The 23,890-nt window shown below is 49.0% G+C and overlaps 1 protein-coding gene and 1 non-coding gene across 2 annotated transcripts in view; both read left to right on the forward strand.

Moving 5' to 3' along the window:
• Positions 1-23,890, forward strand: part of LAMC1 (laminin subunit gamma 1) — a 51,483-nt gene that overhangs the window by 20,179 nt on the left and 7,414 nt on the right. Inside the window, exons 2-18 of the mRNA XM_040705270.2 lie at positions 8,741-9,045; positions 10,878-11,008; positions 11,978-12,144; positions 13,532-13,720; positions 15,591-15,708; positions 15,801-15,899; positions 16,002-16,138; positions 16,950-17,072; positions 17,163-17,352; positions 17,632-17,744; positions 18,419-18,640; positions 18,725-18,913; positions 20,271-20,516; positions 20,605-20,758; positions 21,204-21,346; positions 21,828-22,006; positions 22,166-22,322. Coding sequence (XP_040561204.1) covers positions 8,741-9,045; positions 10,878-11,008; positions 11,978-12,144; positions 13,532-13,720; positions 15,591-15,708; positions 15,801-15,899; positions 16,002-16,138; positions 16,950-17,072; positions 17,163-17,352; positions 17,632-17,744; positions 18,419-18,640; positions 18,725-18,913; positions 20,271-20,516; positions 20,605-20,758; positions 21,204-21,346; positions 21,828-22,006; positions 22,166-22,322 — 2,862 coding nt within the window. The remainder of the gene's footprint in view (positions 1-8,740; positions 9,046-10,877; positions 11,009-11,977; positions 12,145-13,531; positions 13,721-15,590; positions 15,709-15,800; positions 15,900-16,001; positions 16,139-16,949; positions 17,073-17,162; positions 17,353-17,631; positions 17,745-18,418; positions 18,641-18,724; positions 18,914-20,270; positions 20,517-20,604; positions 20,759-21,203; positions 21,347-21,827; positions 22,007-22,165; positions 22,323-23,890) is intronic.
• Positions 6,764-6,866, forward strand: MIR1655 (microRNA 1655). The gene has a single exon (NR_035147.1). It is a non-coding gene; the product is annotated as a microRNA 1655 (primary transcript).

Genomic DNA, 23,890 nt, shown 5'->3' on the forward strand with positions numbered 1-23,890 from the left:
TTTTCTTTCCAAGCTTCAAGAGCACACTGCTGGCTCATGTTAAGTTTTCCATCCACCAGGACTCCCAGGTCCTTCTCTGCAGGGCTACTCTCAAGGACTGCTCCTCCCAGTCTGTATATATGCCTGGGATTCCTCCGGCCCAAGTGCAAAACCTTGCACTTTGTTGTGTTGGACCTCATTAGGTTCACCCAGGCCCACCTTTCAAGTCTGTTGAGGTCCCTCTGAATGGCATCCCTTTTTTCCACATTCCAGCATTTAGGATTGTGTGGTCGTAGCTTTCCTTGACCTCTGAATGCAGAACTTGTCTGGGTCACAAGGAGACATGGCTATACAGTCAGGTCTTGGAAGTCAGAGCTTTATGAGAAGCAAAGCTGTCCTTGCTGTAAGTAGATGACAGATTGAGGAGTGGGATCTTCTTCCACTCTTGGGATATCTGTTGGTTGAGGGAGCCACAGGTAGGTTAGGTTGGCCTTGGCCACCACTAAAGGACATGGTGAGAACAAAGGCTGGAGGACATTGTGTTCTTTGGGACTTTACTTTCCAAAGGCAGCAACTTTATAGGTGGGTTTAAGTGATGGTTTCTTTTTCTCCCCCTTCAAAATACTGTCCAAAGGGTTGGTATGCATACTGAGGACCTTAGGAGCAGACCCTACTTAATGGGCTGCCACTGAAGGTCAACAAATGTCTTAGTTGAATGTGTGGTAGTTGATGTTACTGCTTGAGTTAGGAGAGTTATCATCTTGTGACTTCAGAACTTTTTGTATGTTAAGGAGCTAAGTATTTATTGTTTTTACAGGCGTGTTATGGCTCTGCATGCTGCCTTAGCAGCCTTAATCAGAAAATGAATTTTTAGTAGTCTCTCTCCTGGAGAAAAAACACCTTCTAGTAGAGTTTATTTGGGCTTCACAGCAACGTAGCATGCATGAAACAATCTCTCATGTTTTGGCATGCAATGCGAATGATCAAACTGATTTTGTGCACAGTCATCCTCTTTTAGGCAGTGCTGTTACTGAAGGAAACCTTGAGCTATTCCTGTGCAGCCCAAAATCCTGTGTGTGACTGGGGGGGGACGTGGTGTGATGTCACAGGCACACTGCCATGGGATGGTTTTGGTTGTGTGCAGGATGCTGCTTATTGATATTGCTTTCTGTGCAATAACCCAGGGGCTGCTGAGCCTCATGTAGCCACGTGAGTGGGTTTTCTCTTTCTGAGCTTTGTTCTCAATGTGTTGCTGCAGCTGTTCCCAATCCACACTTCAAGGCAGCTCTTACTTTTTGAGCACCGTGACCCCCGACCATCTGGGAATAAAACATACTTCTTTGCAGGCTCCCAGCAGCCTGCTCAGGCTGTTCTTATCTGTGACTGCCCCGCTGCTCTGCTCCTAACAAGGTGAATTAATGAGGGAATTACTGGGCTTCACTTGCATTCCTGCCACCAGGAACCAGTCACTAACACTTAGCTTTACACCCGGTGGCTGCAGAGCCTCTGTGTCAAGACCAGTAGGTAAGCTCAGCAAATTAAAGCCCCTGGGAACAGTCCCTTGGTGTGTTACCATTTAACGCTTGGTTTCCGCTTGGGCTGTTCTAGGAAAACATGGTTTGTAGGAAACTTGTTTGACTTCTCTGCAATATCCCAGGTGGTGGTCAGACTGCTTCCAACATCAGCTTTCTGAACCCAGATTTGGTGTGGGTGTCTCGTGGTCTTCTGAAGCCTGACCTGAAGCAGATTTGCAGCTGGCAGCGTTGGGAAGCCTGGGGTTCATTCTCTGTGAGGCATCGGGAGAGAGCAGCCAGGTTCATTTTTGTCAGTGGCGTTCCAGAGTAGTCCTATCGAGTTGTTTCTCTGGGAAAAGGGTAATGCTAAGCCATGCTTACTTCTCATGTTCTGTGCTTTTTGCTAAATTCTCTCTCCTTAGAAAGAGGCACTGCACTTAGTGCTCATTTGGATGGACACGTGGATGGACGTGAACTCGTGTGACTGTCTTTAATGCACCTTTGTAACTTGGAGCATTGTCAGTCCCTGCACTTGATTCTCCAGATGCAGAGCCAAAGGCACACGCTGGCTGTTCCTGTGAGCTGAGAACTGAAATGCAATTCCCTCTCTGCCTCAAGAAAAAAATGTTGGAAGAAGCTTTGTTTCTGACTTTCCAAAACATATTTGAAACATAAGTCAGTGGCAGGCTTTGTTTTGGAAATGGTCTTGTTCCAGCAACGGTTCTGCCAAGGCTGTTTATCCCAATTCCTACATAGCTTCACAGGCTGAGAAAGTAAAACTGGTGTGTGGGTGGCTGCTTGAAAATGGTCCTTATGGATATTGCTGCAATTTGTTGAGCAAATAGCAGTAGCTTGTACATGAGCCTGTAATTCACATAGCTTGTACTAGAGCATAGTGCGACGGCACGTGGAGAGATGGGGTGGTGGAAAAAGCAGAGGCAGGAGGCTTGGGAACTCTGTGCCCCGTTATGTGACGTGATTCAGATGTGCTGGAAGTCAGTTTTCTTAACTGGTTATTGGAGAACTCAAAACTTCCGACATCACAGAGAAAAGAGGGCTGTGCTGTCCGCGCCGGGGCAGGTGATGGATGTGAACACCAACAGTGTTCTTTCCAAATAGTTGCAGCGTTAATTATGGCCTGAGTCTGAGAAATCTTTGGCTGGTGTGTAGGAGGTGGAAGGATAGGGGTGGGAGGGAGAGGTGGAACCATCAAAATTCCAGAAAATTCACTGTTTTGGGATAGGAAAATGCTCGGCCTCTGGTGGTGAAGACTGCAGTGTGCTAGCGAGCCTGGATGGCTGTCCTGCTCCTAAACTGGTGCTGCTCAATTTGCAGCTCTCATGTTGTCATATAATTTAATTTGGACTTAATTAGGCTCAACAATTCTAGTTATGTTTTTGATATCATCTGATTCAGATAGGAGCCAAGCCAGGCGCTAGCACTGCTTTGGGCCATGGGCACATGAGGAGTGGGGAAAGGGCTGCCTTTCAGCAGGCAGGGAAGGAACAGCCTTTAAGAGACTATTTAATAAACAGGATGGGCTGAGATTGGTAACGATGAAGGACTGAGCTGCTGGGCTGTGTCCAGAAGCAAGGGCAGTCTGGCAGTGTGCCTGCTTATGCACCTAAGCTGAAACTGCCTTTGGCCCAGAGTGCCTTCAGCTCACCTCTTGAACTTGCCCAGTCTACTTGTCCTTTAAAGAAATGGTGTTGCAGTTCTCACCAGATTGCCTGATATTTCAGCTTACTGTTTGCAAGGTACTGCAGCATGGCCCAGTAATCTTATTTTCTCGTTACAAGAAGATACGTGTTTGCCAGTTGGCTAAATGTCATGTTTGAAGAAGCTACAGGCTCACCTTTTAGCTATCTGAACTTCTGCTGCAGAGTTTGGAAGTAATTTAGGGTTACTTTGCAGTTGTTCTTCCCTCTGCACATCTCCACTTCTGAGCAGACAGAGCTGGGGCTGAACGTTGGGAACGTTTCCACCTACATCTCCTACTGTCTAATTGAGATGTCAAAGCAGAAATTAAAATTGTAATGTGATTTGTTTTGTTGTGATTCCTTTGGAGATATTTTCTCATGCAGGAAACATCTGTAAGGGAAGCTTTGTGCCGTCCCAGGGCTGGGAAGTATGGCCTTCATACAGCTGAAAGCTTCTTGGTGGATCTCCTGACCTCCCAGTGCCACCAGTTGGATCTGTGGTGGGCTCTGGTGGGTAGGAGCTGTATCTCCCACATGAGGAAGACTTACCCTTGCTGTGACCTTTCATTCTCATTTTGAGAAAGGGTTGGGGTTAGCTTGGACCTCCACTTTTCTCTCCAAGGATCCCAGCCCTCTGTCACCCCAAGCAGAGGTAGCTCTGTGGTTGGGTCCATGAGTAAAATGGAGCCCTTCCAAAATGGCGTGTGCAGTCCTTGATCATCTGGGATCTGGCAGCACTTGCCAAGTGTAAAATGCCTTTTTAAAACGAGCTTTTATCATTTGTGCTGAAAAAGAGCTTTGAGGCTTCCTGTGTGGATAGGACTTCTGTGTTGTGCATGGTATCTCTCCAGTCCCTAATGAATAAACACAGCTGGCGTTTCTGGGAGATGGACTCACCATCTTTTCATCAAAGCTGTACAAATACAGCGGCGAGCTTTACAGAATTATCAGACCACGTTTTCTGATTCTTATGGCGATCCGCACACTGACTTGAGAGTTATCAAATGAAAAAATGCTTTTCTTATGAGGCTTCTTTCAGCCCATTCCAGAGGAAACAAGTTTCCCCTCCTTCCTCCTCCCCCTGCTCTGGAAACACGACTGGAACAAGCAGCCTTGATGACTTATCAATGTTGGATTATCATGCAATAATTTACTAGGCAGCCCTTTGCTGTCCGGAGCCGCCTACACGCACAAGTCAATGGTGCCTTTGTTTGGGAGTGCCTGGAAGAATGCATGACCTAATGGGGCGGTGGGAGTTCACGTTCATTCCAGCCTGCTGAGGTTCCCCGAGCGTCCCCGCGCCTTTCCTTCCTCCTGCCCCATTTCAGGACAAGTGCCATAGGAAAAGCAACCTGCTTTGTCTCATCTGTCTCTGGTGGAGCTCAGTGTGTCAAAATATATTGTTTTGGTGGAGCACGGCTTGTGACGCGATGGTGATAAATCCTTCAGATTATCAGAAAAGGCAAATCCTATGTTTACTCCTTTTTTCAGACTCTGGCTATGCCATTTCTACGTGCATTACCAGTGCTGTACTACTCCTGCACAAAATTTCCCAGAAAAGCCTGGATGTCATTATTATAGCCATTTGCTGTAGCACTGTAATAATTCCTTGCTTCTGTAGAATCACAGAATGGCTTGGCTTGGAAGGGACCCTGAGGATCATCAAGCTCCAACCCCTCTGCCACGGGCATGGCCACCTCCAGGTCTGGTACTGGCCCAGGTTGCCCAGGGCCCCATCCAACCTGGCCTTGAACACCTCCAGGGGTGGAGCATCCACAGCTCTTTGGGCAGCCTGTTCCAGCACCTCACCACTCTCTCTATGAAGAACTCATTCTCCTTAAACACTCCCTTCCCACCATCAATCTCTGTGCTCCAGGAGGGTCTCTAGAATGAGAGGCTGCCCAAAATCCTGCAGTAGTTGAGAGCAGTACTTGCCGCAAGAATTTTACTCCTAAACAAGGGGCAGGTGATACTGAGTTAACAAGATCTTGCTATTGCTGGTGTTTCTCCTTTGGAACTACCAAGTGCTTTCTGCCCCAAGTCTTTGGCAGCAGTGTCTACATGTAGCTGGTTGGGGGAACTGAGGCTAGAGTGAGGAGGAGGGATGAATGGCCATAGGCACCTCCCAGTGCTGGAGGCTGGTAGAGCTGGCTTCCCTCCTGGCCGTGAGCATGGGGCAGGTCAGCAGGAGGAAATGCCAGGGGAGCTGCTGGCCCTTACCTTGTTGCTGTGAAATGGAAATGAAGGCCAGTTACAAAGCAATAAATATGAAATAGGAGATAGCCAAAAGGGAAACATTCAGAGCAAGGTTTAACTGTTCCACTGCAATTCTGGGAATTTTGCTGAAAAGAAAAGTGCAGGAAAATTTGGCTCCTTGCCCAGTGCACGTTCTCAGATGGAGTTATTTACTTAGCAGCGGCCGTTTAAAGCTTGCTGTGAGGAGGCTGCAAAGTGGAGTCACAGACAATAAGGAAGGGAGCAGGAGTTCTTCCTGGGGCCATGGATGTGAGCAGACCGATAATGAAGGAGCCGAGTGTCAGTCGGGGCTTATCTCAAAGGCATCTGCTCACAATCCAGTGCTTGTAGTGGCTGTGCCAGCTGGCAGGATGCTTTCCTGATGTAAATCATCCATCCCTTCTGAGGAGCCTGAGCACAAGGAGCCCTTTTGTGAGTAGGCATGAATTCTTAACTTGGGGGGGGAGAGGGAGGGGTTTCTCATCCAGATCTAAATAGCATTTACTTGCATTTTCCAGGCTATCTTTATGGTGCTCAGTGTGGTGTGCTTCCTGCTAGACGCTGGGACGCAGGAGTGGCAACCCTGCTGACGTCTGTCCCCTGGCCCCGGGTGTTGTGCTTGGACTGACAGCGTGGTTGGGTTGGTAGGGATGGTGTGCCCTGCATCCAACGCTGCCAAACAGCTCTTACCATTATTGCTATCTTTGAATCTCTAACAGCAGCGCTGCCTTGGAGCCACGCGCATACTTTCTTATGTGATTTTCTACATCAGCGTGCACCGTGAGAAGGGCTGGTTGTTTTTGTCACCTTGCCACTTGCAGGTGGACATCTTCCTGTGCCAGAAGGGATGCAGTATGAAAACGTGAGGTTTGTGCTTTTATGCTCTGGAGGTGCCAAAGGCGTGCCAGGTTGTGCTCCCAAAGTGCTGAGCTTGTGATTGCTGATGACAGTGCATTATCTTTCTGCTAATGAACTTTTTATAACACACACCTGGAGCTATTTCTGTAAAATAGATCTGCTGCTTCTCAGTACACGGGGAAATGCGTCTGGTATGTGATGCTGTTGGATGCTTTAAGACCACAGTGAGATCAAAACAATTGCCAATGTCTAGGAACAGAAGAGGAATGACTTCTGTCTTCCAAATGGAACGTATAAAGCTGCTTTTCACCTCGTTGTTGCTGTTGCCATTCCTTAGAGCAACTGCAGGGTGTATTTATGGAGCCCTGCAAGACCTGAAAGCCTTATCTTTGCTAGGAAAAAGGCTGTGCAACCTTGAAGAGCCCTGTTTGCAGGCAGGCTGCTAAGCACAGCTTTTATGTTCAGTATAAACAAGGGGGGGAAACGTGTTTCAACACTGTGTCAGCTGGTCTTGGGTAAATGCTATTGTTCCTGCAGTATTTACCCATGGTGGGCTGATACAGTGCTGGAGCACAGCCTCGCTGTGTGCATTAACTGCATTCCAATGTCATGCCATTAGCAGGGCTTCTCAAGCAGTCATGCTGCCAGCTGAAATAAATGTCTTTTCACCTGGGCTGTGCAGTTGGACAAGTTTCCAGTGAGTTTTCTTTGGCTTGTGGTGTAAAATTGAAGATGAGGGAAGGGTTCTTTCAATTTAGCACGGGGTTTTCTATGGAAAAATGTTCCTGTGCTGCTCAGAGCCCGGTTTGCACATGCTGTGCCTTTAGCTTGGGTGATGTCTTTTGCAAGGAGCTGCAGGAGAGCTCATTGGGAAACAGAGACCATAATCCAGTTAGTTAGAGTGGAGATGGAGATGGGAGAAAAGCCAGAAGGTTGTTGTCATGAAGTGGTGAGGGTATGGATGTTTTAGCTGGCATGCTCCTCCAGGCTTTGATTTATTTCTTGATTGGGATGTTCAGGCTGTGACATGGCCTTCCTGCTGGAACAAAGTAGAAATGGGATCACATCTCCTGCTTGCGCTGGGCGGCGAGAGGAGGCTAAGCCATTGCTTTACAGTGGTAACTGTCGATAGGAGGAATTTCTGGCCCTCGTGGGATCAAGTTGTCATTAACAGTGAGATAGATTCTCACTTGTTGCCTTCTGTGTGTAAGAAGATCACAATGAGTAACTTGACCTCGAACCAACAGTGAGCTGGAACTGGGCAAGGGCAGCAGATTGTAAATATCTGATTTCCAGTCTTGGGCTTAGCTCATCCATAAGCTCACACACTGTGAGTAGTAATGGTTGTTTTGTGGGAAGTCTTGGGGGTGTTGTATCAGTATGATGCTCCAGGTGGGAGGGGGAGGCATCTGGAGTCATTCATTAACTTCAGATCAGAGGCTCACTTGCACAAAACTGGGCTGATTGGGCTTATGTTAGATGTGAAAGGACTTAAATTGGAGGTGTAATTTCATTGCACTCAGCTTTTTGCAGGTGTGCTTTAAGCCTATGCTATTCCTGTTGCCTTGTGCTGCCTGTTTGTGCAGTGAAGCACTCTGCAGCGGGTGCCAAGTCTCCTGATAAAATTTAATGTGGTGCCATTAATTCATTTTTACAAACTGGGGCTAAACCTGCGTGACTCCTACAGCAAAGGAAGCCTGTATCTTGATCAACTCATCCTCTGAGCAGATGGTTCATGTGTGCAGGCGTGGATGTTCAAGTCACCAGAGAGAATCCTTTTTTTGAGGATGGTGTGCTGTTGTCTGCAGACCTGTTAGGAGAACAGAGGGAAGGGACGTGGCTTTGCATTTATCCCATGGCTAGCTCGTTGCGCTTCAGTCTGAAGAGTGTCTTGGCAACTTTAACCATAGTTTCCGAGAAACTTGAACCTTGTTTTGTCTTTCTCAAGGAATATGCAGAAGGGGATGTCCTCAATAGTTCAGTGCTGGAGGGAAGGTATCATGAGTATTGGAAAGAGTTGGGACTGTTTCTGCATGAGCAGGGGGAGCTCTGCGCTGTGACTCTTAACTCTGGTTAGTAACATTTCTTTTTGGAAGAAATGTCACAATGCACAATTAGCTTAGACTGGCCTTCAACGTGCACATACTGTTTGTGCATCTGAGGTAACTGTTCATCCTTCTGGGATAAGGATGTTATCATTGATGTCTGCAGAAGAAGAGAATTGCAGTGCATTAGCTGTGTGTTTAGCTGTGCTGACATCCATGGATCTGTTCATTTATCTCCTCAGCCTTCTCCTTGACCTTTGGTTGCTTCACCTCGTCTTTGCTAGGAAGTATGGTGCTTGTGCTACTGGAAGCTGCCTATCCTATTGGATGGAGCTGGAGATCTTCTAAACCTTAACCTTTGTTGTAAGTTGTTTCAGCCTTTCTCACTCCTTTGTTCCACCTCCTGCAGGAAAGGCCTTTGACATCACCTACGTGCGGCTGAAGTTCCACACCAGCCGGCCAGAGAGCTTCGCCATCTACAAACGCACGCGGGAGGATGGCCCGTGGGTGCCCTACCAGTATTACAGCGGGTCGTGTGAGAGCACCTACAACAAAGTCAACCGGGGCTTTATTCGGACTGGGGAGGACGAGCAGCAGGCGCTCTGCACGGATGAGTTCAGTGACATCTCCCCCCTCACTGGGGGCAATGTGGCTTTCTCAACATTGGAGGGGCGTCCCAGCGCCTACAACTTTGACAACAGCCCTGTGCTGCAGGTACGTGAGCAGGACTGGGTCTGTCAGATGGCCTGAGCTGGGTCCTTCTGTTCAGCTATCACAAATGGCAGCTTTGTGGGCTGGACTGTAGCCTTTGTTCATACTTGAGGACCATTGGGCAGGTAAGGTGGGTGGGGTGGTCCAAAGAAACATTTCTGGAGAAAGAATGGAACTCCGTCGTAGGTAAGTTTATGGTAAAACAACAACAAAGAAAATGTCAGTGGTTTTAAAAATGACTTTTTGTAGGCACCGTGGAATTCTTCAGAGGATGGATGCTTACCTCTGTCAGCTTAGAAAGCAGCTGTAGTATTTTGCTGTTGTTTCAGCTATAAGAACAGGGGGGAAAGTTAAGCCTGAGTCTGATGTGAGGCATATTCATGTACATTTTGAGCACAGAAGATCAAGAAACATAACATATGATTAACAAGTGAGGAGTTATTTAAAACCTAACTTCTTGCATTACATGCATGCTGAGGCAGGGGGAGCGTGGTTTTGTCTACCTTTAGTTTCTCTTACAAAAGGCTTAGATAAGGGATTTGGTCAGGGGCTTTTTGTTCTTACCGTTCATGCTGCTGGCTGGGCAGTGGTCTGGAGCATACTGGGGGCACCAGTTTATCCGGTTTACTTGCCATTTTCTTGGTGATGACGTTTCCAGATCATCACACAACAAAGAGCTGAAGCTGTGGAATTTGCCCCACTGGGGCTTGTCTCCTTCCTTTAGGAGCTGGGATCACCCCGCCCTCCCTCCTCTCTTACATTAGCAAGGCGATCCCTGTTCTTCAGCCAGTGGGCAGAAAAGCAGGATCCGGTGGGGGTCAGTTCTACAAACAAGTATAAAGATTAATGGGAGAGAGAAAAGCTTGTGAAATGGAAAGGAACCAGTTTGGCCACCTTATTCCTGCAGCTACACCTTGTTGAGAGTGGTTTCTAATCATGAATGTGAACAAAAAAAATTCCGGTTGGTGATAGGGTTTATAATCCTCTAATAAAGTCCATGCAAGGAACAGAGACCTGACTGCTGGTTTCCTAAAATACATACAAGCCTCTGGCATTGATTTTTCAGAACTGAAGTAAATGTGTGTTTTGTGCTCAGCGTTTCCATGTGTTGATGCCAGTGTTTGTAGCTCAGCAAATCTCCTTATTGTGTTGGCTGAACGGCAGCGCAGCTGCAGTGCAGTTGTACAAGCCTGGATGTTTTTCCTGTATTCTTTACCACGTTTGAAGGAAAGCAGGATTGCAAAAGCTGTATTAAGAGCAGCAAGATGCTAACAGCCACAGGCTGAAGGTGACATGAAATCTGGAGATGCCCTGTTTTTGCTAGCTGTTTCTGGAAGAGGGTGGGGGGGGGTACTTTGTTGAAGATGCTGTATGGATGTGATGCAAAGATCTGCCTGTCTGTTTTAATTCCCACCCTCACTCATCTGGCTCTGTTCTTTTCTGGGGATGTGTGTCTGCAGATGAGTGTACCCTAAAGCTCTTTCCATTCTTGCTTTGCAAGAGAGCTGCGACCACATATGTGAGGGTAGCAGAGCTCCCCGTGCTTCTTGCAGCTGAGAGCAGTCAGGGCCTGAGAAGGCCCTGGGAAGGGGTGCAGAGAAAGGGCTGTCTGGAAAACTTAGCTGTAGCAAGAGGATATGAGGTAAGGCTTCCTGGGCAGGGCTGGGTGAGCCTCAGAGGAGCGGAGGGGAAGTGGTGAGGTAGGAACATGCTGACTGATGGATGACTGCTGGCGCGACGTACTGAATGTAAATACAGCTGCTGGTGATGCGGTGCTGACACGCACTTCAAGGTTCCTCTCGTGTGTGCTCTGATGGGGTTTCTGTCTGCCCTAGGAATGGGTGACGGCCACCGATATTAGGGTGAGCCTCAACCGCCTCAACACCTTCGGAGATGAAGTTTTCAATGACCCCAAAGTCCTCAAGTCGTATTACTACGCGATTTCTGATTTTGCCGTGGGTGGAAGGTGAGTAAACCATGAACCTCTGTGTTTGTTTGGAGCGTTTCGTGGGGATTACTGGAGTGCTTGAAAGATTTTGGTTGTACTCCCATGGTACCGTTAAGTTCATGTCTTTATTGACTGTCAGAATGCTGTAGGGTGAGTCTTATGGAGCTCACAAGTACTGCGCGTGTCCTCTTGAGGCTGTAAATCTCAGAGGTAGACAGGGAATGAGTGTTTTATTTCCTGATTGGCTCCATGTGTTAAGCGGCTGGGGAAGTGGGGCACAAAGAGTGACAGGAAAGTAAAACAAAGGGGAAAAAAAAGTGTTTCGGATAGCTTTGTTACACACGTGGTTAATGTGTAGCCTGGAGTAACAGCAAGTAGGAAAGCTCAAGGTTGTTGCTTCACCTAAATGTTGGGGGCCATCTCCCATGGAGATCTGAAGCACCGTACAATGCTGTGATTCTCTGTTCCTTCTGCCAAAACGTACTGCAGAATGCTTTAATCTTAATTTGTTGGCAATAGAATGTTTTTGTAAACAGAGCTGAGCCCAGTGGAGTGTTTCAGGCTGTTTGCAGAGAGCAGACTGGAGATTGGGCTTCCATAGCAGTCACCTTGTGATCTTTAATTTCTCACTCTGACAACAGTAGCATATGGGCAGCATGTATAAGTTTTCCAGGGCTCCCCTGAGAGGGACACTAAGGAATTGTGTAGCATCTATTTTAGTACTATTTTTGCTTCTTCTGCTTAGTTTATCCTGCTTTAGTGGCAGACTTCAGAGAGGGGTGGGTTGGCACTCTTGCTCTTCTATACACTTGCCTTGAGGACGCTACACCTGCTTGTTCCACAGGAGTTGTGTTATCAGTTTTGTTCTAATCTTACACCTGAATACACCTTATCTCAAGTTTTATATCTGGGCACTTTCTGGATTGCTCCATGGGAGACCTGGAACCCTGGATTTTAAACACCCGTTCCTTGTCTCTTGTTAACCAGATGCAAATGCAATGGCCATGCGAGCGAGTGCATAAGGAACGAGCTTGGGAAGCTGGTCTGCAACTGCAAGCACAACACCTTTGGGGATGACTGTGAGAAGTGCCTTCCCTTCTTCAATGACCGGCCGTGGAGGAGAGCAACAGCAGAAAGTGCCAACGAGTGCTTGCGTACGTGTGCCCACACCTGTGCTTGAGGGTTTGCTCCCCTGGCTGTTGAAATGGCCTGGGTTTAAGTCTCTGCCTCTATCCAAAGCCTGTAGTATTTGTGCTCCCAAGTTGGAGATGCTTCAGATCCCTCTTAATGCCCCTGTGGAAGTATCTCAGGTTTCTGAGAGCATGAAATGTTTGTTGGAGTATCTGGTGTTATCCAAACTCGCGTCTGCCCATGTTTTCACAGGAAGGAGACCCAAGCCTTCCTTAGAGGCAGGATCCTAAAACTAGGATGACCCAATGCTGTGTTTTATCTGGCATTTCAGCAACATGCCCTGTGAGTTCTCTGATGAAGCCTAGGGTTGTAGATGGGCTGTTACTGCTGTCGTGTCAGCAGAGGCATTCAGATTCTCCTTGGGGATCTGCACACATAGTGCGCTCTCAAAATGGGCTCAGATTCCTGTCTCAGAGTATACGCTGATGGGAAAACAGAGCAGAGTCCATTTCCTTGTGCTGCTCTGAGCACATCCAGATCTTTTGAGGAATGTTGCCTTGAGTTTTTCACTGTTGTCCTGCATGAGCTTTTTGCTATGTCCCTGGGAAGGAGCATCTCCCTTCTGGAGAGGGATGGGAGCAATCTTTAGAAGAGACTTTTACCACAAAACCTACCAGCTTGTACTAGTGGAAAAAAAAAAATGCATTTAGTGTTCTGGAGTCTAATTGCCCTTTAAAAAGCTCATTTAGTATCCCCTGATTTCCTCTTGGATTCGGATTACTGATTTTTAGTTACTTCTAGACTATTTCATCCAATTTCAAGACTGTTGCAACAGTTCTGGGCTGCAAATGGAAATGTCTGGGACTGAATGCCAATTTATTTTTCTTAGTTTAGTGTTGCAGCTCCTGGTAGTTTACTTTATGGGGAAGCTTTTTCAGACAGAAAAGCTTTCTTCCTGTCTGACCTCGGTGTGCACTGATGGTTCCCAGCTGGCTGCTGGAGACCTGTGGCTTCCCTTGACAGGATGCTGAAGCCTGGCCCTCCCGCTCCCCAAGCAGAGGGAATTTGGGCTCTGCCTGCTCCCGGGAAGAAGCCCTTCTCACAGCAGGATGTCAGCCCTCGCTCTGATCTTCCCATGTGTGTTTGCGTGACTGGGGTCGGTGTGCTGCGTGGGCTGGAAGTCCCCACTTGGCTCACAGGGAGCAGAGGGGCCCTGCTGGTGGTCACTGGGTGCACCGTGTCACCAGGATTCCTTCCCTCCCCTGGGGGATGTAGGGAAATCAGCGGCAGCAGGCCTTGGGATGGCTAAAGGTTCCCTTTCCAGCTTGAATATTCAACTTTACACGCTGGGTTTTGTGATGGGCAGGGTTGGGATATCCACACAGCTGACCCCCGTGTGTTTTTCTGCAGCTTGTGACTGCAATGGGAGGTCACAGGAGTGCTACTTCGACCCCGAGCTGTACCGCTCCACCGGCCACGGCGGGCACTGCATGGGCTGCCGGGACAACACCGACGGCGCCCACTGCGAGAGGTGCAGGGACAGCTTCTACCGCCTCGGGAGCGAGGAGGGCTGCCTGCCCTGCAGCTGCAACCCCGTGGGTAAGTGTAAGGGTAGTGCAGCTGATGGCGAGCCAGGAAGTGGAAAGGCTTTTTTGCCGTTTTTAATTACGGCCCCCATAGGAGATGTGTACTCGGTTGTGTTATGGTTAAAATTATCCTTGGATCTAACTGGGCTTGGAGTGGCAGGGGCAGATAGTTCACCACTGCAGCATCTACTCCTTCAAATGTGCTCTAAAATAGTCGTCTTTATTTTTTTTTTCCACCACTGTGTATGTGTTGCCCTGGACACACCCAGCACTAAAGCACTCATTTAAATTCTTAATAAACAAGATTACGCGAGCGGATATTTTGGGAAATTCTTTGCACTGAAGAATGGTAGTGAATATTAGCAGCATCAGTTTCTCCTACTGGGTATCTAAGCACTATAAATACAAACCAGTGAAACCTTAAACACAAAAGGGGATGAGAAGAAACAAAGTCAAGTCAAAACATGTAGTTAGACTCCTTCTTAAAAAAAAAGAATGGAAAAAATCCTGGCAGGAGAACAAATCTTTGGTAGTCAAGGGAACCGCTTGACCTGTATGGCGTGGTCCCACAGCTCCTGCAGCCCCACGACAAATAGGGGTGAAGGAAACAAAAGGGTAACAGATAGTAAGATATGATGTGAGGTTCCAAAATAGAGTAGCTGGAATAAGTAATTGCTTGCGGCATGCCCTAAAAGCAGCCAGGGAGAGGGCTGGCAGGGTACGTCTGCTAACTAATTTGGTCAGAGTTGTACAGTTCTGAAGCTTTGACCAAGAAAGGCTTCTTTCTTCCTCCCTCTGCTCTCCCTGGTTCTCATGCCCTACCTTATTTTAAGTCATGTCTGTGCTGAGGGTTGGTGTCAGCAGAGGGAAGAGGCAGTGAAGTGACTTCTCAGGTATTTTAGGACAAATTCCAGAGGCCCTTATAACTTAGGCATCAGCTTTTGTCTCATGACACACTGTCATCCAGTGTGTATCTGGACTACCTTACATGACTATTTTTTTACCTGAACACTGTTTTTACCTTAGTATTGATTTGTGGGATTGCAAAGGAGTCCCATAGGAGTATACTGTACTTGGTATATGGTGAAGGTTTTGTACATTCTTCTCTCCTGTCCAACCTAATCGTCTCATGACTTTTCACTTTGCTCTAATCGTCTAACGTGGACTGAAGTGGAAAGAAAAGTATTTATCTACTTTAGTATGCTTTTTTCCTAGTTGTTAACTCTTACAGTGCTGACAGCTTTTGGCCTGCTGGCTGCAGCAGTGCCTGAGGAAAAGGCATTGTGGATTAAAGAAACCCGTGCTGCTGCTTGTGCAAGTACCCTTCTGGGGACTTTTGGGCAGTGCCTTGGAGGAATCCTGTCAGACAAGAAAGTTCTTCTGTAAAATTGATTAGGACTAATAGTGTAAGCACATGGAGCCTCTCTCCGGGGGGATGATTCAGTCTTTAAATCCAGCTTGGGGAGTCACTGGGGGAAATTGGAGCATGAAGGGTCGAAGAGGTCAGGATAGCTTCTGGCACAGGGGAGGTGGTCATTGGGGAGACACAGGGCTTGGGGAATAAGTTCTTAGGGTGTGCTGCGGGGAGAGAAAGTGGGGAATTAGATCACGGCCTCATAGAATGGTTTGGGTTGGAAGGGACCTCGAAGGTCATCTAGTTCCAACCCCTGCTATAGGCAGGGACACCTCCCACCAGACCAGGCTGCTCAAAGCAGCATGGATGGACGTGGATGGTAATCTGTCTCCAGGCCTGTGAGCTGTCACTCATCAGCTTCAAGCTACTTTTCAGACAGCTTTGTATTTCTCTGTATTTATTGCACGTTCCCTACGGCTGGGTGAGTGTCACACGGGTGTGGTAATGCCCCTGTCCCTTGTTTCCCCAGGCTCTCTCAGCACACAGTGTGATAGCTATGGCCAGTGCAGCTGCAAGCCTGGTGTCATGGGGGAGAAATGTGACCGCTGCCAGCCAGGCTTCCACTCCCTCTCTGAGGCTGGGTGCAGGTAAGGGGAGCTGCTCTCCAAAAGGAAAAGGAGATGCCTTCTTAAAGCTATGTGTGATTTTAATGAATTATCCTCTCTCGTGGCTCTCTCAGGCCCTGTTCTTGCAATCCTGCTGGCAGCACAGGTGAATGCAACATGGAAACAGGACGGTGTACTTGCAAGGACAACGTTGAGGGCTTCCACTGTGAGAGGTGAGTTCTCTTCCTGTGGCTTTGTTTCAAGAATGAGAAGTATTTGAGCAATGGCCTGGAGTAAGAACAGGGAAATGAATCCTTTTTCCTTTGCATCTTCAGATGCAAACCTGGGTTTTTCCATCTGGATCCCTCAAATCCAAGAGGCTGTACCCCCTGCTTCTGTTTTGGACACTCTTCGGTTTGCACCAATGCCGTTGGCTACAGCGTGTACAGCATCACCTCCAGCTTTCAGTTTGGTAAAATGAGCCTTTCTTTGTATCTCAGGTTGGATTGTAGATGAAAGTGGGACAAGCCCTGCTCCCTCTTCCCTGTGTGAGATTGCAAACTTTGGGTGCAATCCCTAATTCCCTTTTTTGGGAAGCACGGAGCTACCGAAGTCAATGAGAGCTTCCCCATCTTCGGGTTGTTTGTTCTGTTGGGGGGGGGGGAAGAATTCATGGCTTTGCCCTCAGGCACCGAGTGCATGCAGTTGTAAGTGGGCACTGCACATGTAAAACTTCATACCTCAGAAGAGAGGTGCTAGAGAAGGAGGGGTATTTTCTCCATTTTAGAACTGAATCAGGAGTTTGATGGAGAGGGATTATAACTGCTTCAGGTTTTGGGTTGCTTGGCTCTGAATGAAACGTGGTTGTGTTTCTGATGGGCCCGTGAGCTGGGCAGAAATCTTTTTTCATACAGTCTGTTTCCTGCTTTCCTGCATATGAATGTTTTCATTCTGCATAGTCTAAAAAGAACATTTCTAATTAAAATTCCAATGGAGAACGGTTCTTACAAAGGCTGAAACTTGCATAAAGTCATTGCTGACTGCAGGTTTCCCAGTCTTTTCCTGAGGTCTTCAGAAATCAAGATGTTAAACAAGTATTTTTTTTTTTGTAATGTTCAGAGTTCAGAAGGCTCAAGTCAGCAGTCTGCATATGCTGTGTATGTCCTGCACAGTACCAGCATATGGAATAGGGATGGGTTATATACGAGCAGTTTGCAATATGACATAATGTGTGTAGAGCTGCTCCTTCGAATGATGTTGAGTGTTGCACATTTGGCTTTCAGGAGAGGACGAGTGGCACGCTGAGCAACGTGACGGCTCCCAGGTCCCTCTGCAGTGGAGTTCAGAGACCCAGGACATCTCTGTCATCTCAGACAGCTACTTCCCCATCTATTTTGTTGCACCACGTAGGTCACTGCGGAAAAGCTCGCTTCTTGACTCCCTGTGGCCTTCTCTGTTCTCTGTCTCCTGACCATAAGGATTTCTTCCCACTCCAGGCAAATTCTTGGGCAACCAAGTTTTGAGCTACGGTCAGAACCTGACCTTCTCCTTCCGTGTGGACAGACGGGACACACGTCTCTCAGCAGAGGACCTGGTACTGGAAGGGGCCGGGCTGCGTGTGTCGGTGCCTCTCATTGCCCAGGGCAACTCGTACCCCAGTGAGAGCCCGCTGACCTACACCTTCAGGTGAGGGGGTCCAGCCCAGCCCAATGGGAGCCCAGAGAGCAGGTGGGACCCAGTCTGCCACACACCCTGCCCTCTCAGCTCCTGGGAAAAGAAACAGCAGTAATTTTAGCTCACGAGAGTGGTCTTATCAGGTTAATTTGAAGCTGGCTGTTCAGCAGGTTGCTTAAGTGGATGCAGAGTATGTGGCAATTGCATACCTTGGTTGGAAATGGTGCTTTAAAAGGGCACAGCTGCTAGCATCTGAAAGCTTTGCAAATGGAGCATGGCTCTTCTCCCTAGGCTCCATGAGGCTGCTGATTACCCGTGGAGGCCTGCTCTCTCTGCATTTGACTTCCAGAAGCTTCTCCACAATTTGACTGCCATCAAGATCCGTGGAACATACAGCGAGAGAAGTAAGTCGCTGAGCAGAGTGTCACAAGAAAGAGGGGCAGACGCCTTTGTTTGGTGCTCTGGTTGCTTACTTGCAGGGCTTGGTCATGAATAGCTGTGGCAGGTTATTTGGCAGAGCCACGCTGAATTGCTTTCTGCCTGGCCTTCCTGTGTAGCAGCTTCTCCTAGGGCTCCTGGAGAGGAGATGGAGGAGTAATATGCCGTGCTGCCTTTGAGAATCTCAGAGCTGAGCGCTTGCCACTGCTGATCCCCCTTTTTGGAGCAGATGTGGTTCTTCACTCCTGTTGTGCATCCAGAGCTTTCCAAATTGATAGGAATGTGCAATGCAGAGATACGACAGATACGACAGCAGAGATGCAGGGAGACAAAAATCAGTTTCTCTGTGATCCGTTACCTTCATCCTGTTGAAAAATTCCCCATGGTGTGAGGATTTATAAAAACCAGGTGCTAGTTATGGGCCTTTGCATGTTGTCATGAGAAGGACTTTCGGAGTTAAAATCAAACAGACAAAAATGCACATTTGCAGCTTTCCCAAATGTGAGTAGGGGTTGTTCATAAAGAAGAACCCAGGGAAGGGGGGTGATGGATGGGAGGGGAGGGAGGCACGGAGCAGGCTGTCCCCTGGGCAGCTGCTCGTAGTGCAGCGGTGACCGTGTCTTCCTCTCCCTGCTCCGAGGTGCCGGCCATCTGGATGACGTTACCATCACCAGTGCTGTCCCAGGGGCCGGCGTGCCCGCAGCGTGGGTGGAGAGCTGCTCCTGTCCAGCAGGCTACGAGGGGCAGTTCTGTGAGCGCTGCTCCCCTGGGTACCGCCGAGAAACCCCCAGCCTGGGGCCCTACAGCCCCTGCGTGCCTTGCACCTGCAATGGGCACAGCGAGACCTGTGATCCTGAGACGGGTAAGCAGCAACAGGGAGCAAAGGGCTGTTCTTTTTGTGTTGGCTGAAGAAGGAAAAAAAAACCCACTTGCCTCCCTCTTCCAGGCGTGTGCGACTGCAGGGATAACACGGCAGGCTCTCACTGCGAGAAGTGCAGCGATGGGTACTACGGGGATGCGACAGCGGGCACAGCCTTGGACTGCCAGCCCTGCCCCTGCCCCGGCGGCTCCAGCTGTGCCGTCGTGCCCCGCACAAAGGAGGTTGTGTGCACCAGCTGCCAGACAGGCACCACCGGTGAGCCCCTGCCAGAAGGGCACTTTTCCCACCCTGTGTTCCTGGGGATGTCTCTCAGCAGTGCTGCTGCTCTGACCCATAGCAAACTGCTGTGTCTCCTCATTCCATTGCAACCTGTTTCTCTCTTCCTCTACCAGCACTGCTTCCCCACGCGAGGCTCAGGGCTGAAGGACTCTTGTTCTTTGTGCCCTTCTCTCAAGAAGGAAAGGGAAAGGAATGTTTTCATCTGTGCAAATCTTAACATTTCTGTGCTATGCATGTGAGCCATGCTGGCTTCTAGTACAGATCTGGCATAGGGGCCCGAGGCCATGGATAGGGCCCTGGACAGCCTGAGCTGGTTGGGGGGCAGCCAGCCCACGGTAGGGACCGTTGCTGGACCTTTGGGGTCCCTTCCAACCTACCCCATTCTATCATCTGATAACTGCATAGCACTGGGCTGAAACTTTGATAGATCTAAAAGAGTCAGGAAGACGGGTCAGGCTGAAACAAAATTAGAAGGTGCACCTCCTGTTTGCCAGCCAGAGGCACTGTGGGATGCTCACAGAGGCCAGTGTCCTTCCTAGAAAGAGCTGGAAGCTTGCAGTGGCACATGAACACCAATCAAAACATGCAGGACCAAACTTATACTCAACAGTTCTGAAAAGCAATGTATGAACAGGTGCTGAGCTTTTTCCTTAATGACAGACCGGAAAGCCTGAGTGCGTACTTGAGTTGTGAAGTGGAGCCTTTTGTTCTGTCTGCCAACAGCAAATAAGACTTAAGATGGTTGGCAGCTTCCACTCTTCTCTGTTGTTTTTTTGCTTGGCATGAAAGAGTCCAAAGTCCAGAGTACCTGTAAATGCTTTAAATGCTTGGGAAAGCCCCTGCTCAAGCCCAGAGGCGCACCATCTGGAGCAGCTCCTGGGGGTTCCCATGGATGCCATCGCTTTGTGAACCAATGCAGAGTGCTGAGGTCGGAGTTCCTTGCAGCTCAGGTTTCCATGCAAGCTCATCCTTAATTGTAGCTAACACGACCACCCAAGAGTTGCTCCTGCTTTTTGTGTTTCTGAATGTGTTTGTAATGAGGGAAAGGTGAGGGAAAAGATGGTCTGTGTGTGTAGAACTGCCTGAGAAAGAGCTTGGGACTGGCAGGGAAGGCTGAGCTGGCAGCTCGCTTGGGAAGCTGCCGGGCTGCCTGCTTTGGGGGCTACATGCTTTGGGGGCTGCCTGCCGAGGTTCAGCAGATCTCACTGTCAGTGTGGCTTCCCGGAGCAGGGGTGCCCCGCTGAGCTCCACCCACTCAGACTCTTAAATTAACAACAAATTACAGCAAATATGGTTGGCTTGAGGGGTAGCATGTGCTTCTGTCCCACTGCAGGCAAGAGGTGTGAGCTGTGTGATGATGCCTATTTTGGAGACCCACTGGGTGAAAATGGGGCTGTGAGGCCGTGCCGCCTGTGCCAGTGCAACGACAACATTGATCCCAACGCTGTGGGCAACTGCAACCGGCAGACGGGGGAGTGCCTCAAGTGCATCTACAACACAGCCGGCTTCTACTGCGACCGCTGCAAGGACGGCTTCTTTGGGAACCCCCTGGCCACCAACCCTGCTGACAAGTGCCGGGGTACGAGCATTTCCTCTCATGTCTGAAGCTGGTTTGGTCCCTGGGAACTGCCTTGGGGTGATGTTTCCCATTCCTGCCCTTCCTGCAGCTTGTCACTGTAATCCCTACGGCACCGTGAATCAGCAGACGAGCTGCAACCAAGTGACGGGGCAGTGCGAGTGCCTCTCCCACGTCACCGAGAGGGACTGCAGCGCCTGCGAGCCCGGCTTCTTCAACCTGCAGAGCGGCCGAGGCTGTGAGAGGTAATCTTCAGCCCGTGTTGGGGCAGCAGGCCCAGTATTGGGTCTGCCATCAGCAAAGGTGGGAATGTGGTGCTTGTCACCAGTGCCTCTTGTTCCTTGTTAGCACTGCTGAAGATGGGGAGGAGCAGGAGTTAAGGAGCAGCTCCGAGGGCTGTACAAAAATCTTGACTTATAAATAGCTTTATAAATAGCCCTAAATCAGAGTTTTAAATAGAAAAGTGTCACGTGGCTGCGTGACCGTTGGTAACAGGGGCTCGTGGGTTCCTTTTTTAGTGCAGCCACCAAGTGACCTAGCATGGTTCAGAGGCTGGGTGCCTTGTCCCAGCAAGAAAAGGCACTGCCTTGTCGTGGGGGCTTCCAGCAGTGCTCAGACGGCTCCTTCAGAGGTGCACCAGCTATGCCTCCTGCCCCTCATTGCCAGCTGATGTATGGGTCTCTTCCCCAGGTGTGACTGCCACGCTCTGGGCTCCACCAATGGCCAATGTGACATATGGACAGGGCAGTGTGAGTGCCAGCCCGGCGTCACCGGCCAGCGCTGCGACCGCTGCGAGGCCAACCACTTTGGATTCGGCCCTGAGGGCTGCAAACGTGAGTGTGGGTGCTCTGCAATGGCTTTAGTGTACGTTTCCAGGTCTTAAGGATCAGTTGATTGAAAAAGAGGGTGGTCCAGACTTTCCTCCTGATATAGAATCACTAAGGTTGGAAAAGACCTCTCAGATCCCCAGATCCAGCTCTATCCCATGCCCACCACTGACCACATCCCTCAGTGCCACATCTCCATGGTTCTTGAACACCTCCAGGGATGGTGACCTCACCATGTCCCCAGGCAGCCTGTGCCAATGCCTCACCTCTCCCTGAGAGAGGAAATTTTTCCTAATATCCGACCTGAACCTTCCCCTGGCACAACTTAAGGCCTCGCCGGTGCCTTGCTGTGCGTAGCAGCACTCTGATGAGAGCAGGGCTCCGCCATGGGTTGGTGGGTCCTCTGCTTCTTTGGCAGAGAACGGGCTGCAGTTTCAGGGTGTTTGTGTGTCCCCTTTGCTCTGACCAAGGTTTGACTTCGTTGCAGCATGCGACTGTGACCCAGAGGGCTCACGTGCCCTGCAGTGCCGTGAGGATGGGCGCTGCGAGTGCAAGGAGGGCTTTGTGGGGAGCCGCTGCGACCAGTGTGAGGAGAACTACTTCTACAACAGGTCGTGGCCGGGCTGCCAGGAGTGCCCTGCGTGTTACAGATTAGTGAAAGATAAGGTAAGGCCACCAGTGTGACTGACTGTGGTTTCTGGGGTTGGTGCTTTGTGCCACACCTGCTTGCCCAGTGGCTCTGGTGCAGTGTCAGAGCGACAGAAAGCAGAAAGGTGTGCTGCTGCTGTGCCCGTGATGTAACTGTGCTCTGCCCTTTTCACACAGGTGGCAGAGCAACGAGAGAGGCTACGGGAGCTGGAAAACCTGATAGCAAATCTGGGCACAGGAGAAGAAACTATCACTGATCAAGCCTTCGAGGAGAGGTTGAAGCAGGCAGAAAGAGATGTTATGGAGCTGCTCCGAGAAGCACAGAACAGCAAAGGTGAGCTGAGCAGATCAGATGTGAGCTCGCGTGAAATGAGCTTGGTGTTTGTATTCCCTTAGGATGCAGAGCTTTTTATTTCAAACCTTTGGTATGCAGCAGGGTAAGGAGCTATTTTGGATGGTGTTAAGACTAGTATGTATTCTTACAGGAACAGCAAAGGCTGTGATTTTTGTCCCTGATGTTCTTTTTTTTTTAGAAGAAGGGTGATCAATAGGTTTGTGTTTCTGTAGCTTTTACCACTACCAAACGCAGCCTGAGTTGCTCACAGATTTGTTTGGACGCCTTGGGCCAAAGCGTCTCTTGCTGGGATATCATCAGTGATTAGAACAAAAGCCTCAAAATCCTACTGGCAAACGTTATTAGCCCACCATAAAGTGCATAATGTTCTGAAAAGTGCTGTGGTGGTGGCCTGTAGCTGTTTTTCCTGTTAAACTCTACTTTCAGTGGGTTCTTGTACTGCCATCTCTTCTATGGGATGTCTATGAGCAGGGCATTAAGAAGTGTGACAGTGGTTTTGCTTAGGGCTCTTTTTAACACGTTGAGTTAATGTGTGCTTTGGAGAAGAGCAACTTGAAGGAGACTCGACTTTGCACTACAAGTGTTCCCACGGGAGTTTGCTCACTGATTTGAGACCACTTAGGAAAAATCTTTTGACGAAGCTTGGAAAAGCTGGGACCAATCTGTCGTGTTTGGAAGGGTTTCTGCTGATGGGAATGATTTCTGAATCTGTGCAGCGTTAGGTAGTATTGTTTCCTGCTTAGCATCCGTGCCTAGATGACAGTAGTCCTGTGTGCAAGGTGTGAGGGTGGCTATTACAGTAAGGTTAGGGCATGGACTGGCTTTTGTGGTGTTCTTCATCTTTCCACATCTTTCCTTGGGAAAAGGTGAGCTCAATGCAAAAACAATGCTTGCAAAAAGCACATGTGGCATTTACTTGTGCTTTTCTACTTGATGTGTGACTTCTTTTAAATGTGCTGCAAGACAAAGACGTGTATTGGTGAAAAATCTTAGTTTTGAAGGCATGTGGGGTTCTGTTGGACTTTATCCCCTAATAGTGCTCTCACCTATCAAAACAGTTTACAGGGCACGTGCCTGCCCTACAACTCCATTATTAAGGAATTGTTTTGGGGTGTTACCTGGCAGTCAAGATTTTAGGGAGCTCATAGTTTGTGTGTGTTGAAGAACCAAGCCTGGATCATCTGTCCTGCCAGCTTTCACCATCCCTCCGGGGTGGGTAGCAGTCAGGGTGGGTTTGCTGCTCTGCACATCTTCAGCTGCTCTGTTTGGCACAGATTCTGGCTCAGGGGAAAGCCACCGTTGCCCAAAGAGGATAACATACAGCCCTGCTATTCCTCCATCTCTGCTGATATTGTAGTAATGAAGATAAATGGAATCAGCAAAGCAGATGTTACTTACCTTTAGAAGAGCAGCTCAGTTGCCTTTCTTTAATCAATGATATAGCTGGAACGAGAATCTGAACACAAAATCTCCCATTAGAGCCAGTTCAAGCACCCAGCAGGGCTATCTTAGTAGTAGTTAATGATGATGACTTTGATCTCAAGCCA

The sequence above is a fragment of the Gallus gallus genome, chromosome 8 (assembly GCF_016699485.2).
Source record: "Gallus gallus isolate bGalGal1 chromosome 8, bGalGal1.mat.broiler.GRCg7b, whole genome shotgun sequence".
NCBI classification, from domain to species: Eukaryota; Metazoa; Chordata; class Aves; order Galliformes; family Phasianidae; genus Gallus; species Gallus gallus.